Below are 17,754 nucleotides of genomic sequence, written 5' to 3' on the forward strand. Positions count from 1 at the left end.
TGCATCTGAAATATGTTATATACCTATATAGGCTATATATATCAAATATTATTATGTTCACATTAAAATTATATAAATAACTAGCAGTAAAACATATCATGACTTGTTTTCTTACTTTTCTCACCTTGTAAAATTATCCCTGTCTCTACTTTATTAGAAAATAGTATATCCTAGAATCAGTGAAAAACAAAGAAATTGCTTACTTTGGCTTCCTTGATTGAGAAAATCGTGTGTTTCCCAAGTGTTTTTAACACAATTTTGATAATAAAAGAAAAAACATAAAATTACCAGTGTGGTTTATTTCTTATATAAACTGTCAGAATATATATTTTAAGAGAAGCGGGTATTGACGAGAGGCTGACAGTGCGGAAATGATTTCAAAGAAAGCATAAATATTCAACAGTATGTCTAGGACTTCTTCTTGGGGTCTTATATGCTTCTTGTGGCAACACTATCCTATCTTTCCTTCAACAAAATTTCGTTTATCAAGTGTTACCCCTCTCCTAAACTCCTCCGCTCTTTATTTTCAAATAACAAGGTACAGTAGATAATAGTAATCCCCTAATAAAGTATAATCTACATTTAATAGCAAAAATCTTCTCTGTAAGGGAGGATTGGCGGTTCAAATCCATCTTGTGTAATATTACTCTGTTTATCGTTTAATTAACTTGTTTATTAATTTGTTTATTGTAGTTTGTGCTTTTTTCGAAACTGAATTTTTTATTCAAAAGAAACTAAAAAATGGCCAATATATCTCTCTGCTTATGGCTCTTTCCATAATAATTTAACCTGTGCTTTACAATTTTTTAAATTTGGATTTACCTTTTGCAGTTTGTTAAAAATGGGACAGGGGATCTAAATGGCCCCTGCTTCTTGCCATTTCCCTAATACTTAAATATGCTTTACAATTCTCCTAAATTTGGATTCGCCTTTTTAATTTGTTAAAATGGGGAAAGGTTCTAAATATAAAAATTGTTTTTGTTGCCACAATGTTGAAATAACTAAAATAAAGAGTCAATCACCCAAATAGCTACCTGAGGCTGTTGGAAGAATATTCCTTTCGAGTTGTGCCCTAAACCTTTTTAATTCTATAAAGGCTAAGCATGTGAGATTTTGTCACATATTTGTCTCCAAACTTTTCTTTTTGTTTGTTTTATTCATTATTGGCAAGAGTTTGTTTTTGCTTTACTCATATTTATTTATCCTAAACTGTTAAATTCTACTATTATGAATGCAAAAACAGTCTGGCAATCTTGCAAGATAATTTTGTTTCTTTGCTTTTTTAAACATTTTACTTATGAATTATTTTTTTATAATCTTTTTAAAAATTTTTCTTTTAGAAAAGAATTTTTCTCTTGTCATCAGCTAGTTAAAAAGACTATTATGAACCTGCACACAAAATAAATCTGCACACAATAATCAAATTCTTAAGGCTATTATTTGCCTTACTTTCAATTTATGTCATGCTAGTTGTTTTTCTGAAAACGACTTCCACATATGAGAGCCAAATTTCTTTTCTTGACTACTTTGAGCATTTGTCCAATATTTCTATTAATCTTGGCCCGCGTTTACCAATGTAACGGTGGCTCTGTAGATCAATGCTACTTATTGGTACTTATTTAGTACAATTTTCATACTAGTTCGTTCGGCAAGTACAATAAGCGCGTATAACAGAGTTTAACTGACTTCATTCAGTTTATTTTCCTTTTATTTTCGTCTGGCTATATTTTCAACTTGAACCTTTTTTTTTTCAATGGAGCCTAAGGGTTTTTTTTCAAGTCTTTTCTGCTTTTTCAGTAAAATATATCTTTTTTTTAAAGCCTATATTTATATATTCCATTTTCTATTTCAATAAACTTAAAAAGTTTTTATGCTGATTGCTCTTTATTCATTATCTCCATATTTCTAAGAGGTGGGGGTTGGTTGTCTAATTTTTGCAACCTGTATTTTTTTGAAATTATTCAAATTATTTTTTTTTCTTCTAAAGTTTTTGTGTTGGAAAAGTACTGAAGTTTTTCAGCTAGTAATTTTTTTTTAAACACTTTTAATTAAGTTTTGCCTTGCATTCGCTAGTTCTCATTTCTTACTTAAAAAGCAATTTTTACGATATACTGGTTGCCAATTTTATCCTAGCTTTAAATACTATTTTATTTGCCAAAGAAAGAGAGGCAAAAATTCCCTTGCAAGGCTAAATAACTTTGAATTCGGTGCTCCGTATCTGCGGTTTATTGATAAGCTTGAATTTGGGAGAATTACAAGAATGAATTTATGTTCATTACTGCGAGTTTTTTTGTTGTGAAAGGTTATATTTTATTTTCAAATAAAAAGTGGATACGTTTAGTTTCTGTTAGGGTTCGACGGCTTGGGATTTGGGTGTTTGGGTGGGCATAGGTGAAAACCAATTGTTTAAACTAGGGATCTCCTGTGCCAAATCGTTTTCTCAGATCCAATACATCGCTAGAGTTAAAATTATTATCTTGAACTACTGTGGTTTTCTTGTGACGATGGGGTTAATTTTTGGCTTATTTTTAATGGATTTTGTCCTTGGCCTTTACCTCCTGGTAAGATTTTTTTTTAGGTCATAATTTTTTTTTCGCTTTTCGTTTCCTTTACCTAGCACTCTTTTTGCTTTCTAAGCTTCCTCTAAGTTTTGCTTAAACCTTTATAGCGCTTCTTTAAAATTTCTTTTTTTCCTCTCCTTACCATTTGTAACTAATAAAAAAAAATATTCTCCCAGACTATAACTAATTATAATAAGATTACAGCTAGGTTGTACATGTCCGGATTCATGTAAACTCTCGCTGTATTTTCCTATTATTATTTTTTTTAAATTTCTTCACAACAATTTTTTTTCTAAATTTGACTGAAACTTTCACCTCAAAATGTTAAAGGTCAGGAGATGCATTGCACGTACTTAACAAAGAAAGGCCAGCCTTGGTTGGGCTCAACTCCAAATTTGCTAGCTTCCAATGACCCTATTTCAGTAGGCCAACCTTCGTCGTTTTTTTTATTATCCCCCCTTCAAATATATATTTTAAGGAAAACTTGATGTTATATGTGCACCGATTAAAAAATAAAATATAGATATTTATTTAGTGGCTTTTATACTCGTTTGATTTTTTTTTAATATTAATTTTTTTTTGTTATTATTGTTTTATTCAAATATTAATCTGCTGGGGGCTGCGCTTCTTCTGCCTTTCTCTGTTTTTTGGTCCGAGTTGTGGACTTCAAATTTTTGCTTTTCTTCTTTATAATATTGGCAAGCTTTTTCATGGTCTTTAATGTCCTATTTACAAGGCTCTGAGTCCAAGTGTTGTTTCGTTGCCTCGCCAAATATCTTCAATTGTTGTTTCTCTTGATGTTTGGCCTTTTTCATAAGTGTTTTAGCGACTTGTGCTGCTGACAAAGGAACTTCTTGCTGCCCCTTTGGTTTCTTTACTGTTCTCCATAATTTTTCTCTCAAAGAATGTTTTCTTGACGATGGCCCAGGTTTAGCTATATCGGTTTCTGTCGAAGAATTTTCGGTGTCACATTCTGTTAGCTCGCGTCTGGTAGATGACGTTTGTTCCAAAAGCCATTTTTGCGCTACGACTGTTGGTGAGTCTAGTGTATGAAAATCAGATAATTCTTAGGTTTCTTCCAATTTTTCTTCCTCTTTGGATTTAACCTCTGGTTTATTATGTCTTAAACCAGTAGGTTGAGTTTGAGGCTCTTCTCTGTCGCTTTCATCGCTAGTGTCCGATGAATATTGAACTTTTCTTTTTTTCTCTTGTTTGTTGTGGAACGTTTGTAGCCAAGACTGGGCTAAATATTCCTTCCACTTTTCCCAACTGTTGTGGTCGTTAAAAAGGTCATAAAATTCATATGGTCTTCTGATATATACTGGTGAGATCGTGTCTTCTATTTCTTCTTCTGAAAGTATAGGCTCTGTTTTCCACGTTTTTGAAAAATATCTCTTTTTCATTCTATTATGGTGCACTATTTCTTCCTTTTCCTTATGCTGATGTTTTAGAACTTATGTTAAGTGATTTGGTAGAATTTTTTTAATCCTATAGGGTCCCTCCCATTTTGGTTTTAAATTTTTTGTTCCTTCCAGATTCGTTTTGTAAACATAAACCAAATCTCCTAAACAGTAACTCGTTTTATTTTTGCTTGTTCTGTCATATTTTTCTTTTTGTTCTGTTTTCGCATCTTCCAGATTGTCTTTAACTTGTTCCATAGCTTTTTTCATTCGCATCACCATCTCTTGCTTATATTGGTCTAGGTTGTTAAATATTCTGTTATTTTGTATTTCATCTAAACAAATTCTGGGATCTCTTTATGTGTTGCAAAAAAATGGCGTTTCTTTTAAGGTACGTGAAAAAGCCGTATTTATTGCAAAGACTACCAAAGGTAAATTTTCTTCTCAATTTTTATTTTACTCTTTTTAATGTATTTCCAGCCTACAATCTAAGTATTTATGTCTGCGTTCAATCTTCTCATTAGCGACTGCAAGGTACGACGAGGTAAACCATGGTCTACCCCCCATATATTGAGTAATTTCGTCTCCACATTTGACTTTAAAACATGGCCCAGTGTCAGTAAGTAAAATTCAAGGGAAAAGTCCGTGTTCCAGAAATAGGAGATTGACCAAAATTTTCGCAATTGTTTTTGTCTATTCGTCTGTAATTGGAAAAGAGTATAAATATGAATCAAAATGGTCTACTATGGTTAGTACGAATCTGTATCCTTTTCTGGAAACTGGTAAAGTTCCTCAGGTTCCCCCAAGGTCTATTGACATTAATTTTTCTACCCCTGAAGGGGTGGGGTATTGACCCAATTCAGCCCTAGGGGTCTTTTATGGCGACTTTTGTTTGGCGCACTCTTGGCAGCTTTGTATAAAAGCTTTTACTTTGGAGTACATTTTTGGAAAATAAAAATTTCCCTTCAGCCTCCCCATAGTTTTTGCTTCTCCCATGTGACAGCCAATCGTTGCATGTGCCATCTGTAAGGTTTCTCCTTCCAGAGATTTTGGAATTACTGGAATAATTTTTAAGTCATTTCTTCTATACTCTTGCGATGGTGTAAGGTATCTTACTAGAAGATTTTTACTTTCGTTCCGATCAAAATTATCTAAATCCTTTAAAAAATCTTTAAAGTTCTCTGGCAGTTCTGTTTCTTTGATGAAAAGGATTTCATTTCTAGAAAAGAATCTATTTTATTTTAATGCTTTAACATATTTTCATTAGACAGTATTTCTATCCATTCCAGTTCCTTCTGGATGGCCGTTATAACATTTGTTTCGTTATCCTGATCTCATGATAAATAGTCTTTTAAAATATTTGTACGGCCCCTTTATATATATTGGAATATATTAATGTGCTTGAAGACGCAGTATCCACCGTGTCAGCCGGGCTGAAGTATTTTGCATCGTATGTAGCCAAACTAATTATTTTTCGTCTACTCGTAAAATAAATTTTTTTCCAAGTAAAAATTGTCGAAAATATTCTGTAAATACTACAACTGATAAACACTCCCTTTCAACTGTCGAGTATTTTTTTTCTGCTTCCGTCAGTGACCTACTGGCGTATTGAGCTATTGATTCTACTCCTTCAGAATTAATGTTTAATAATATGGCCCCGATACCGTAACCCGAAGCATCTGTTTGCAAACAGAAGTCTTGTGACAAATCTGGTAATTTAAGTATTGGTGCCAGTAATAGTTGCCTTTTTCTTTCATTTAGCGCTTGTTTTGCGTCCTCTGGACATTCGAATTTACCTGATATCTTTAAAAGGTTCGTCAAAGGTTGTGCTATTGTGGCATAATTTTTAATATATCGTCTAAAATAGCTTAACAAACCACAAACTGATCTGCAGCTTTTTTGATCTTTAGGAGGCTGTAAATTTTCTATGACTGTAAATTTTTCTGGATTTGGTGAAATAGTACCTTGGTTTATCAGGTGTCCAAGAAATACTAATTTTGGTACAACTATCTTTAATTTTTCTTGTTTCTATTTTTAAGTCAGCTTTTTCAAAATTTTCCAATATTTTTCTAAGTCTGGCCAAAGGGTCTTTCAAGTTTTCATTTAACAGAATTAAAACATTCAAATAAGCCAAGGTATCTTTTTTCTATCCTTGTTCGAAATCTTGTAACACCAAATTCATTAGCTTACTGATAAAATTTGGACTGAATGATAAGCCAAATGGCATACGTTCAAACGTGAAGGTTCTCCCATCGTCTAAGATTACTGTAGCTTTATGCTTAATTTCTGCATATAAAGTGATTTGCCAATATCCTGCCATTAAATCAAAACCAGTTTAATATTTCAAACCCCCTAAGGAATCTAAAATCGAACCAATTCTTGGTAGCTTCATTACGTCTTTAACCGTGACGATGTTTAGTGCTCTAAAGTCTATACATAACCTCCAGGTACTATCTTTTTTTCTGACTATCATTTATGGAAGCACCAGTCACTAAAGCTTTCTTTAATTATACCCTGATCTTCCATTTCTTTTATTTTGCTTTCTAGCCATGGCTTTAAATGATAAGGTGTTTTATACGGTGACTTTTTGAGTGGAGGGCCCTCTGTTGATATCTTGTGCGTGATTAAGTGAGTTAATCCGTAATCAGCTTTGTGTCTTGCAAAAGTCCATTTAAAATCCCAAAGAATATTTTCCACCCTAGTTTTTACGTTTTCCAGTAAATGTTTTAAATCAAATTGTTGCAAAAAATCCGTTTTCGCTATTCCATACTCTTCTTGTGGTTGCGGTTTTAATGAGGATAAATGTTCGTGGCTAGAAGTGAAGTTTATGCTTAATTCTGGACTGTTTAGCGATTTTATTTCTGAATTTGAAATCTTTTCTACTGATCCAAGTTCTACCTGGTTCAGTTATATTTTATCATTACTTAGATTTGATAGTTTTGAGTATGTTATACCATTTTCAATTTTTATAACTTGATTTTCCACGAAAATCATTGGGTATTCTTTTATGGTGTACCCCCTATCACGGCATCCATTGGTTTAACCTTTCCATCTTTTTCATTTAATTTAGCTAGAACTTGAGCTGTAGGTCCCCCTTCTATTGTGATTTTTCCGCTTATTTTTATTTTATAATTCGAATCTTCACTTTCTTTATTTGTTGTTACGCAATTTTGGCTAGTGATTTCATTTTACTGGTTTATTGTGATTTTATTGGGTATGTGTTCCCATAAAATCCGATATTTTCTGATGACATCTACTCGTAGAATACAAGAAAATGGTAGCTGCTTGCATATTATTACTGTTACTGTTATTTCTTTATCCCCTTTACTAAATTTTAGTGGACATTCTCCCGAAATTGTCAGCTTGTGCCCTGTCATTGATGTTAGTGTATTTTGGCACGTACTTACTCGATTTTTGACACTAGAAGTAAACTTCTTAAAAATTTCCTCTCGAATTAATTATTTAGATGAACCTGTATCTAGTAAACATGGTAAATTTTGAAAACACTCAATTTTGAAACAATGCGGAATTTGTTGGTTATTATTATTTGCATTTGCGTCCCAACATTCTTAACTATCAAAGGTTTTTTGAAAGGAAAAACCTCTGTCGAGGCTTCCAGGCTGGTTTCTCCGTTAATATGCCCACTGTTTGGCCAAAAATTTCTGGAATTGTCCCAGTTTTCTTCAGCGCTGCTACTTTAACCCTGGGTATTGTTAACCGTTTGCCTTCTAGGCCTAAATTTAGGAATATTATTAGGTGTTTGCCAAGTATTATTTGTTCCCTGTCTTTCTAAATTTCTGTCCCCATGCGTTCTCAACTGGTGTTTTGTTTTGTACGTCTGGCCTTCTTTCGGTATTTTATGCCAGCAATCTGCCGCATAGTGATTTGGTTTGCCACAATTATAGCAATTGAATCTTTTCCTATATTGCTTGGTAATTTGCCCTTCCTTGTGGGGTCTATATCGATTTCTATATATTCTTGACCTGCCACCATTTGCTCGATAATTTTCCTCAGGAGGAGGAGGTGGGTGTCCATAATACTTGGTATTCCAAGTCATTAAGGATCTAATACCATGGGATTGGTCGTCAAATGGGGAGGAATCAGTCCATGGTGGGAAGGATTGGCCTTCCTCTTGTTTTTGGTTCACGATTCGGCTTCTCAAAGTTCATCCTCTTCTGTCCCCTTTCAAATTTTTTACTTACTTGGGCTCCTGTGTTATTTATTGACATCTGATCAAACCTTTTCATAGCCTCGTCAATTTTTAACTCTGTTTCGACTAGTATTATAGCCTGCTCTAAATTTTCAGGTTTCCACTATAATATTAGTCTTAATAACTTTTTCGGTAACCCTTGGGTAAAAGTAGTTGCACTTTTTGTACTGTCTCGTCATTTCCTCCTTTCTCTAATTGTAAACACACGGATCTACAAATTTTGTCTGCATATTCCCTGGTACTAGTTGAGGTATCGAATGTGACTTCCTCTGTTCTTAGCCTCTCGGAGACGCTTGTCTCAATGAATCTTGTTTTAAAAGATTCAATTAGAGTACTGATGTCCTTGGGCTCTTTTTCCTTAATTGCCTCAAAATGTTTAAGGGCGCTTCCCTTTAATCTGGCTGCAACGCATTGCTTTTTGACTTTATCTTCAAATGACTCAGTTAGTTTGTCGAAAATTCTTAATTTTTTAATAAACTCATCTACATCTGAATTTCCCGCGTATTCTGGTATAATTTTTGCAATTTCAAGTACTGTTGATAGGGAAGTCATTTTTTCCTCTGGTAAAGCCATTTTATTTCAATTTACTATTTTTATCTAGCCTTTTCGACCCAGTTTTTCTAGCGACCACCAGTTGTTGTGAAGCGTTATTCTATGGCATTTGGGGGTTGAAGTTGTAGATGCCTTTATTCTCCCTTTATAAGAGAGATAAACTCTGGCCCTAAGGTAATTAAACTTTGGTAGTGTGCCTTAGGCTATGACCGAACTGCTGAGGCGTACCGACTGAGTATGTTCGAGAGGCTAGAAATAGATCGTAGAGAGGTTGTCTAAAATACAATACTTTTATTCATTTACCGTATAATATAATCGGATATAATCTGTCTACTGGGACTGGCTATCCCAAGTAGACCACAAGTCTCAATAAAACATCAATAAGATATAAATAGATACAGACACTTACAATGATCCGACAAAGTCCAAGGTATTTCTAATGAGAAAACAAACGGACAGAGGTTCACCCGGCAAGTCAAAAAGTCTTGTTTCAGTCTCAAAAATCGGGGTATATATCTGAAAAACCTAACCACGTCCTTCCGGTAAATTGACGCATTTAGCCAGGAAATTGGTTATTGAGCAAGTTCCCTCCAAGCCCACACATTCCACGATTTGTATCCTTATCTTAAAAGGTGATATTTTGAAACTTTGTTTTTGCGTCTTAATATATTTTTACTCAATTAATAATTAACTAAATTAGAAAGCTTTACCACATTTTTACCCATCACTAAATTTTTGTTCCAAAATCTCTAAGTAATAGCTATAAAATTAGAGAGTAATAGCTGTAAAATTTCTCTAGAGCTTGAAGATGCACTACCAAATGATGATGAAAATCTCTTTGGAAGTGATGATCCTTTTTTGTTGCCGAAAGAAGGATTTTTCCAAGAGAAAAGTTTTTCCACCGACGCATCTGCCAGACCTGAATCTGATTGCCAACCTCTAAAATTGGAGCCAAATGTTAATGTTGACAATGGTATGTTTTTTTTTGTATTTTCTTGCACATTTGTGTGTTAAGATAAAATTAAAAATTTCCGCATCCTGGGAAAGATGTGGTACCAACTCAAGTATCACTTTAATGGATTTCTGATTGATTTTATTTTAAATAAATACTCTTTATTTTCATTTGAAATTTTCTAATGTAGGATTTTGTTGTAATTTTCAACTAATCATAAGATTTGTTTATTTTGTCATATTTACAACTATATTTGGAATGGATTTAGTTTGTTACTGAAAAAAAAACAAATGACCGTGGATTGTCAGTTTAATTGACAGATATATATATATATATATATATATATATATATATATATATATATATATATATATATATATATATATATATATATATATATATATATATATATATATATATATATATATATATATATATATATATATATATATATATATATATATATATATATATATATATATATATATATATATATATATTTATTCCTTAAGGTTTGGATAATTTTTTATTTATGAAAGTAAGAAAAGTGAAAACATTTCAAACATATTTTGTTTTCAGTAAAGTGCAAGTTTTGTTCTGGTCATGGGCGTAGGGAGGGTGGGGGGCAGGGGGCAGCTGCCAAAACAGCTGAACAAAATGACTGTCAAAGTTTTGACTGAATGCGTTTGGGAAATGAATGGGCTTAAGAGACGGACTTCTTGCCAACCAATCCCTTTTTACTCTTAAAAAGGGCTTCAGAACTTTTAATTTTGGATTTAATTAGCTCCTTTAAAAGCTTGAATGATATTTCTTGGTATTGTAGAAGAGTGCTCCCTATGATATCACTAATATGAGCTTTTGAAAACCAGCTTGCATATATTTTTTTCCTTTAATTGTAACTTCTAAACGATCCCTAAAGAGTTTAGTCTTAATACCTTTAGCGTTTTTAGTTACATTGATTGTAGTGGTAGCGCTGAAAGTATACATATAATGCCTTCTGGCTAGTTCAAAATCCCCCATAACTTATCCTTAAAGGTCTAAATTAATAACATAAGTTGAATGGGGAGGTTGACACCCCCAAAAACATAATTACTGGAACTTTCAAAAATGTAGAACAAAATAGTTCTCTTAAAATTTTGATTGAATGTGTTTTGGGAAATGATAAGAGTGTGGGAGGAGGCGGGTTGTTTTCTTTTCAATTTTGACTCTTAAGAAGGGCACTAGATCTTCCAACTTCCATTCGAATGAACCCCGTCCGATCCGGAGTTTATTCGATCATCTGTTCCATAAGAACCTTATATGTCTTCAGAGCAAGGTTTGTAAGTTATGTCCTGGGGGCATATAAGGTATGTACAGAAAGGGTGATCGCATAAACTGCATTTTAATTTGCATTCCACTGAAAAGAAAATGACTGTGGATTGTCAGTTTAGTATAAATATAATGATACATATTCCTTGTATGCCGGGAGCATAACTTACCATCCGTGCACCTAGGCTCTGTAGGGTTGTGTTCACTTTGAAACCACTTTTTTTTGCTCTGAAATATTATGAACTTCCTGGCTATCTCACAGTTTTTATTGGATGTTTTTGGGGACAATCGGGGAATAGGGGGGGTGTCTAGGTGTTCTAAAGTAATTGTGACTCTTAAAAGGAAACAAGAACGAGACATTTTCCATCAAAGGAGTTTCCTCTAAAGCTCTAACACCCAAACTTATCATAAAACGCTTAAATGCCCCGGGGTATAACTTACGACCCGGGCCCCCCGACCCTGGGGGGTTGTGTCAACCCTAAAGGCCTTGCTGTGGGATCTTTGGACTGCTTTTGAAAAAATAGTTATCTCGAAATTTTAGTAATATAGAAAAAAAAATATAAATATCAGCTATTCATTTTATTTTAGAACAAACTTGTCTTGTGTTTTTTAAACAAAAATATCTATTTTGCATTCACTTTCCCGTTGAAGACTCAAAAGCAATTCTAATCCTTTCAGCCTTAAATAAATTTTAATAAATAAAAAATTATCAAAACTTAAAGGAATATGTATCATTATATTTATACTAAACTGACAATCCACAGTCAATTATCTTTTTAGTGAAATACAAATTAAAATGCAGTTTATGCGATCACCCTATCTGTACATACCTAATATACCCCCAGGGCATAACTGACAACCCGTGCCCGGACGGCTCTGGGGGGGGGGGTGACATCCTTAAAGACATAATATCCCGACCTTTCAATTACGTTTAACAAAATGGCTATCTCCAAATGTGTTTGGTTAAATAGTTGGCGTGGTAGGATCACTTCGACAATCTCTTATCGACTACTAAAATGGGTCCTAGCCCTTTCAATTTCCAATCGAATGAGCTATTTTTGAAGTTTCTACGACAACAAATGGCTATCTCAAAATTTCTGTGAGATGCATTTCAGGAAAATACTGAGGTATGTGGGGGCGGGGGTATCTACCCTCTGATCACTTTGAATCTTGAAAAGGGCGCTAGAACTTCTGATCACCGATCCAATGAGCCCCATCCGAAGTTTATACTATCGCCCTTTCCGTATATATCTTATATGCCCCCAGGACATAAATTACGATCCTTGCCCTGAGGACTCTGAAGCGGTTGTCATCCTCAAAGACAGAATTTCTGGACCTTTCATTTACGTTGAACCAAATGGCTATCTAAAATTGTCATTGGATGTGTTTGGGAAAAGGGTGGGCATGGGAGGGGGGAGTGGTTTCCCTCTAATCACCTCCGACTGTTAAAAAGGGCCCTAGCCCTCTCAATTTCCAATCGAATGAGCCTTTTTCGAAGTTTCTACGACAACAAATGGCCATCTCAAAATCTCTATCAGATGCGTTTTGGGAAAATACCGGGATTTTGCGTGTGGGGGGGGGGGTAAAACCCCCTCCCATCAATCTGAATTTCATGAAGGGCACTGAAGCGTCTTTTAGCCATCCAATGAGCTCCCTTCGAAGTTTATATGATCATCCTTTACTTATTAACCTTACATGCTCCCAGGGCATAACTTACAATCCTTGCCTTGAGGGCTGTAGAAGGGTTGTCATCCTCAAAGACCTAATGTTCTGACCTTACAACTAATTTGAAAAAAATGGCTCTCAAAATTTTTATTGGATGGGTTTGGGGAAATGATGGGCGTGGGAGGGGGGCTAGTTGTCATTATATCACTTTTGACTATTTTTCCAATCAAATGAGCCTTTTTCGAAGTTTCTACGACAACTCCTTCGATACGAAGTGCCCTGGTCTAAAACCAAAAAAAAAATATAAATAAATGATTCATTGTGCTCACATCACTCTTTACTTAGCCAGCGCTTTTGCCCTACCTAGGATGTATGTTCTCGTATTCTCGTTTATTTACTTGCCATGATTAAATTCTATATGTCATACTCGTCGGGATAATGTAGTAGAAATTGAAATATGTCTACGGTGCATGGCCCCCATAACCCCCGCTTCCGTATATGAAAGGGGCTGTGCCCTCCTCAACGCCTCGCTCTTTACGCTAAAGTTTTTATTGTTTAAAAAAAAGAGTTGTAAGAAAGTCAAACTTTAACGTAAAGAGCGAGGCGTTGAGGAGGGCACAGCCCCTTTCATATACGGAAGCGGGGGTTTGGGGGGCGGCCGCCCCCCCCCCCCACTGCACCTCCTAATCCCCGTACGTTTTAAGGTTCGAACTTGTGACTCAGCCTCTTTAACTCTTTAGAAAACGTAGTTTTTTTTTCAAATAATTAGTATTAGTGAAAAATAATTAAATGGCCTATTTAAGTATTCCTGCTTCAAATAATAAGTGATTTTCAACCATTATTAAATTCAATATTGATAATAAAAAAAATGTGACTTTTTTTTTATTGTGAAATACCTCTAGGAAAGAAGTGAACCAAATTTAACAACAAAAGAGATCATATTCAGGAGAGGCAGAACTCGCAGAAATGATTTTGAAAAAAATATTAATGTTCAAGAGTATGCCTAACACCTCTACTTGGAGTCTCTAATATGCATCCTTTGGTTCTAACTCCCTATCTCTCCTTTATAAAACTTGCTGTTATCAATAGTCACCCGTCCCCAAAGCTTGCTCACTTTTTATTTGAAAGTTTCAAGATAGGGTAAATACTTTTTCATACTCCTACTAAAGCGTATGCTACGTTTAATAGCAAAGGTTCTCTGTCAGGAAGACGTGTGGGGGGGGGGTCAAACCCTTCTTATGTAATATTATTTTTTTTGATTTTATTTAAAAACTAAATCCTTCAAGTTTCATTAAGTTTAAGCATATGAGCTCAATTTTTAATTTCATACAGAGTATGTGCTGCAGTGCGTTGGGAATTTTGTGCTTTATTTTTTCAGCATAGCTGCAAATATTTTTTCCGCCCGTTTGCATTTAAATGTTGTTTAATACCGAAATATCCAAAAATCGATTTTTATGTGGTGCATTTTTGTCTCCAAGCATCTGTTGTTTTTTTTTTTTTGCTTTGGAACGTGTTGATTTTGGTCTAGTTTTAGTTTTTTACCGTTAGCTGTTAAATTGTTCTATAACAAAAAAAGGAAAATTCAGCCATCCTTTCCCTCAAAAGATGTGTGTCTTACTTTTTTGAACTTATTTACCATCAAATCATCGTTTTAAATCATAAAATCATCGTTTTAAATTTCTTATCTAAATTCGCCTTAATTGTCTTTAGAACTTGATGACGCACTACCAAATGATGATAAGAGTCTGCTTGGAAGTATTAATCCTTCATTTATGCGTAAAGAGGAAGTTCTCACAGAGAAAAGTTTTTCTAGAGACGCATGTGCAATGCCTGAACCAGATTGCCACCCTCTTAAATTGGAGCCAAATAGTAATAAGGACGATGGTATTTAATTTTATTTGGAACTCTTTTCAAACTTTTTATCTCTATACTCTCTTACTATTTTCTCAATTTTAATTGTTCTAATTTTAAAAATATGAAATATCTCTTTTGCTTGTAATGCAAGGATTTAGTTTTATTTGAATAAACTTTGTAGTCATATATTTTTTTTCAAAAATGAAAACGCTTTAGTTTCTATTGATTTCAATATAATACTAAGAGCTAAAGATGGAGCAATAAGATTAGGATTTAGTCAGGTGCAAAAAAGGAAAAATCTGGTGCATTAAGGCTAAGACTAGGGTGTAATTAGTTTCAATTTTTTAATGAGGGTTTTAATAAAAACAGGGATTGTTCATAAATTGTTGTTCTTTTGATATCGAAACTGGAGTGCAACCCGGACTTTACGCGGCCAGGATGTCTGACAGAGATTTGACTGCAAACGTTAGGTTATCTTCGCCAGTGGCTTAACCTTGCTCTGTAGTTTTTTTGGATGTTAGGATTGTAGATTTAGCAAAATGCATAATTTGAAGATGATTTGTTGTAGATTGATGGTATTCTCTGTGACTTGTTTTGCTTTTTCTTTTTTGCAAATAGCATAAATTGTGTTTTTTCTTTTTTAAAACTGCAATTGCCTTGAATTTTACGTAAAAAAGCTCAAAAACGTGTGATAGGAAGAAGAGGTGGGGGGCAAACTAGGTCATCTTTTATGTAAAACTAATATAATTTATAAATGCAAAACAAACGTGCTTTTGGAAAATTTAACTTAAATGAGCTTCACTATAAATTTTTTATTTGCTTTAAAGATAAATGTTTGATTATTTTGAGCACCCTTGGCAAAGTCTTTTGATATTATTTAGGAAAAATTCTTTTGATATTATACAGCATTATTTAAAATAATATATACCATAACGAAAATGTCAGAAATTGTTACAAGTTAATATATGATAATTATTCTGTGTGAATAAACTGTGTTAACTGATGAAAGTAGAGAGTTAAGATAGTCCATGAAAAGCATATAGTAATACGAGCTATCTAATAGGTGACCCACTTTTAAGCAGATTAATTCCTAACATTAACAGTATTAATTTGAATGGGTGTTGTGTTTCACAAGTTATTCTTAGACTGTTAGAAAAAAATGTATTTTGGCTTTATTCAGTATCAGAGGAATAAAGAATTTGTAGAGGAGTCAGAAGTTTATTTCCAAATTTACATTTATAGACTAATTAACTACTGAAGAGTCATTAAAATTATTTATATTATTGTGCAAAGGAAAAATGTTAATAGTGGGGTGATTTATTTTGAAAAAAATTGCATTATTTTAGTTCTCCCTGTTGCAGTGTCCTATGATAATGGTATCATGTGGAATCATGTGGAATGTGGAACAACTAAGATGCCTGGTCTGACAAAAATATGTCGAAAAACAGAAACGAATTTTTATTGTCAACGTGAGATGCGAAGTAAGATTAGTGTATTTGCTGAAGATAATGTAGCATGAAGAGAAGTAAGATGTGCTTGCTGAAGAGAACATGAGGATATTCATGATGAAGAAAAATCTTTCAAGTGTAGCGTTTGTGAAAAAACATTCGGCCAAAAGTCCACCCTATCTTATCATCAGAAGACTCATACTGGAAAAAAACCTTTCAAATGTGATGTCTGTAAAAAATGTTTCACTTCTAGTTCCGATTTAAATATACATCAAAGAACTCATTCTGGAGAAAAACCTTTCAAATATGATGTATGTGAGAGAAAATTCAGCCATAAATCCTCCTTATCAGATCATCTAAGAACTCATACTGTAAAAAAATTTTTCGAGTGTAACGTATGTAAGAAATGTTGTATTTCTAGTTCCAATTTAAATATACATCAAAGAAGTCATACAGGAGAAAAACTTTTCAAATGTGATATATGTGAGAAAACATTCAGCCAAAAGGCCCACCTGTCTATTCATCAAAGAACTCATTCTGGAGAAAAGCGTTTCAAGTGTGATGTATGTAAAAAAGGTTTTACTTCAAGTTCCGATTTATATGATCATCAAAGAACTCATACTGGAGAAAAGTAGTTTAAATGTGACTCCTATGAGAAAGTTTTTATTTGAAGTTCTGATTTAAATAGACGTCAAAGAATTCATTCTGAAGTAAAGTGATTCAAACGTAATATATGTAAAAAAGGTTTTAATTCAAGTTTCAATTTATAAATACATTAAAGAACCCATTCCGGGGAAAAACTTTTCGAGTGTGATGTATGTGAGAAAAGTTTTTCTTCAAGTTACAATTTAAATAGACATCAAATAACTCATACTGGGGAAAAACCTTTCAAATGTAATATATGTGAGAAAACATTCAGCCAAATGGCCCATCTGTCTATTCATCAGACAACTTATACTGGAGATATGTTTTTCGTGTACAATGTATGTAATAAGTCTTTTACTTCAATTCCCGATTTGAATAAGCATAAAAGACTCCTTCTAGAGACAAACCTTTCAAGTGTGATGTATGAAAGAAATGTTTTACTTCTAGTTCCGATTTAAATAAACATCAGAGAACTCATTCTGGAGAAAAACCTTTCGAGTGTGACGTATGTAAGAAATGTTTTACTTCTAGTTCCTATTTAAATAAACATCAAAGAACTCATTCAGGAGAAAAACCTTTCGAGTGTGACGTATGTAAGAAATGATTTACTACTAGTTCCTATTTAAATTTACATCAAAGAACTCATTCTGGAGAAAAACCTTTCGAGAGTGACGCATGTAAGAAATGTTTTACTTCTAGTTCCGATTTAAATAAGCATCAAAGAACTCATTCTGGAGAAAAACCTTTCGAGTGTGACGTATGTAAGAAATATTTTACTTCTAGTTCCGATTTAAATAAACATCAAAGAATTCATTCTGGAGAAAAGCGTTTCAAGTGTGACGTATGTAAGAAATGCTTTACTTCTAGTTCCGATTTAAATATACATCAAAAAACACATTCTGAAGGAAAATTATTCGAGCGTAACGCATGCAAAAAATGCTTTACTTCTAGTGCCGAGTTAAATATTAATCATAGAGTACATTCTGCAGAAAAAACTGTCTAGTGTAAAGTATGCAAGAAATGTTTTACTGCTAGTTCCGATTTAAATTATCATCAAAGAACTAACCATGGAGAAAAAAAAACTTTCGAATTAGTTAACAAGCAATAAACGGTACTTTTAAAATCTACTGTAGCTTATCATGATTAATCTCTACTTGGA

At 33.6% G+C, this 17,754-nt stretch overlaps 1 protein-coding gene across 1 annotated transcript; it reads left to right on the forward strand.

The window, feature by feature from the left end:
• The first annotated feature begins 4,696 nt into the window (after positions 1-4,696).
• LOC148944013 (uncharacterized) lies at positions 4,697-16,585 on the forward strand. The gene is given in 3 exon segments (XM_089101336.1): positions 4,697-4,709; positions 9,523-9,696; positions 15,849-16,585. Coding segments are annotated over 3 exon segments (924 nt in total).
• Positions 16,586-17,754: the final 1,169 nt, after the last annotated feature.

This window comes from Artemia sp. Qi Xiang Cuo, chromosome 15 (genome assembly GCF_049724085.1).
Source record: "Artemia sp. Qi Xiang Cuo chromosome 15, ASM4972408v1, whole genome shotgun sequence".
NCBI classification, from domain to species: Eukaryota; Metazoa; Arthropoda; class Branchiopoda; order Anostraca; family Artemiidae; genus Artemia; species Artemia sp. Qi Xiang Cuo.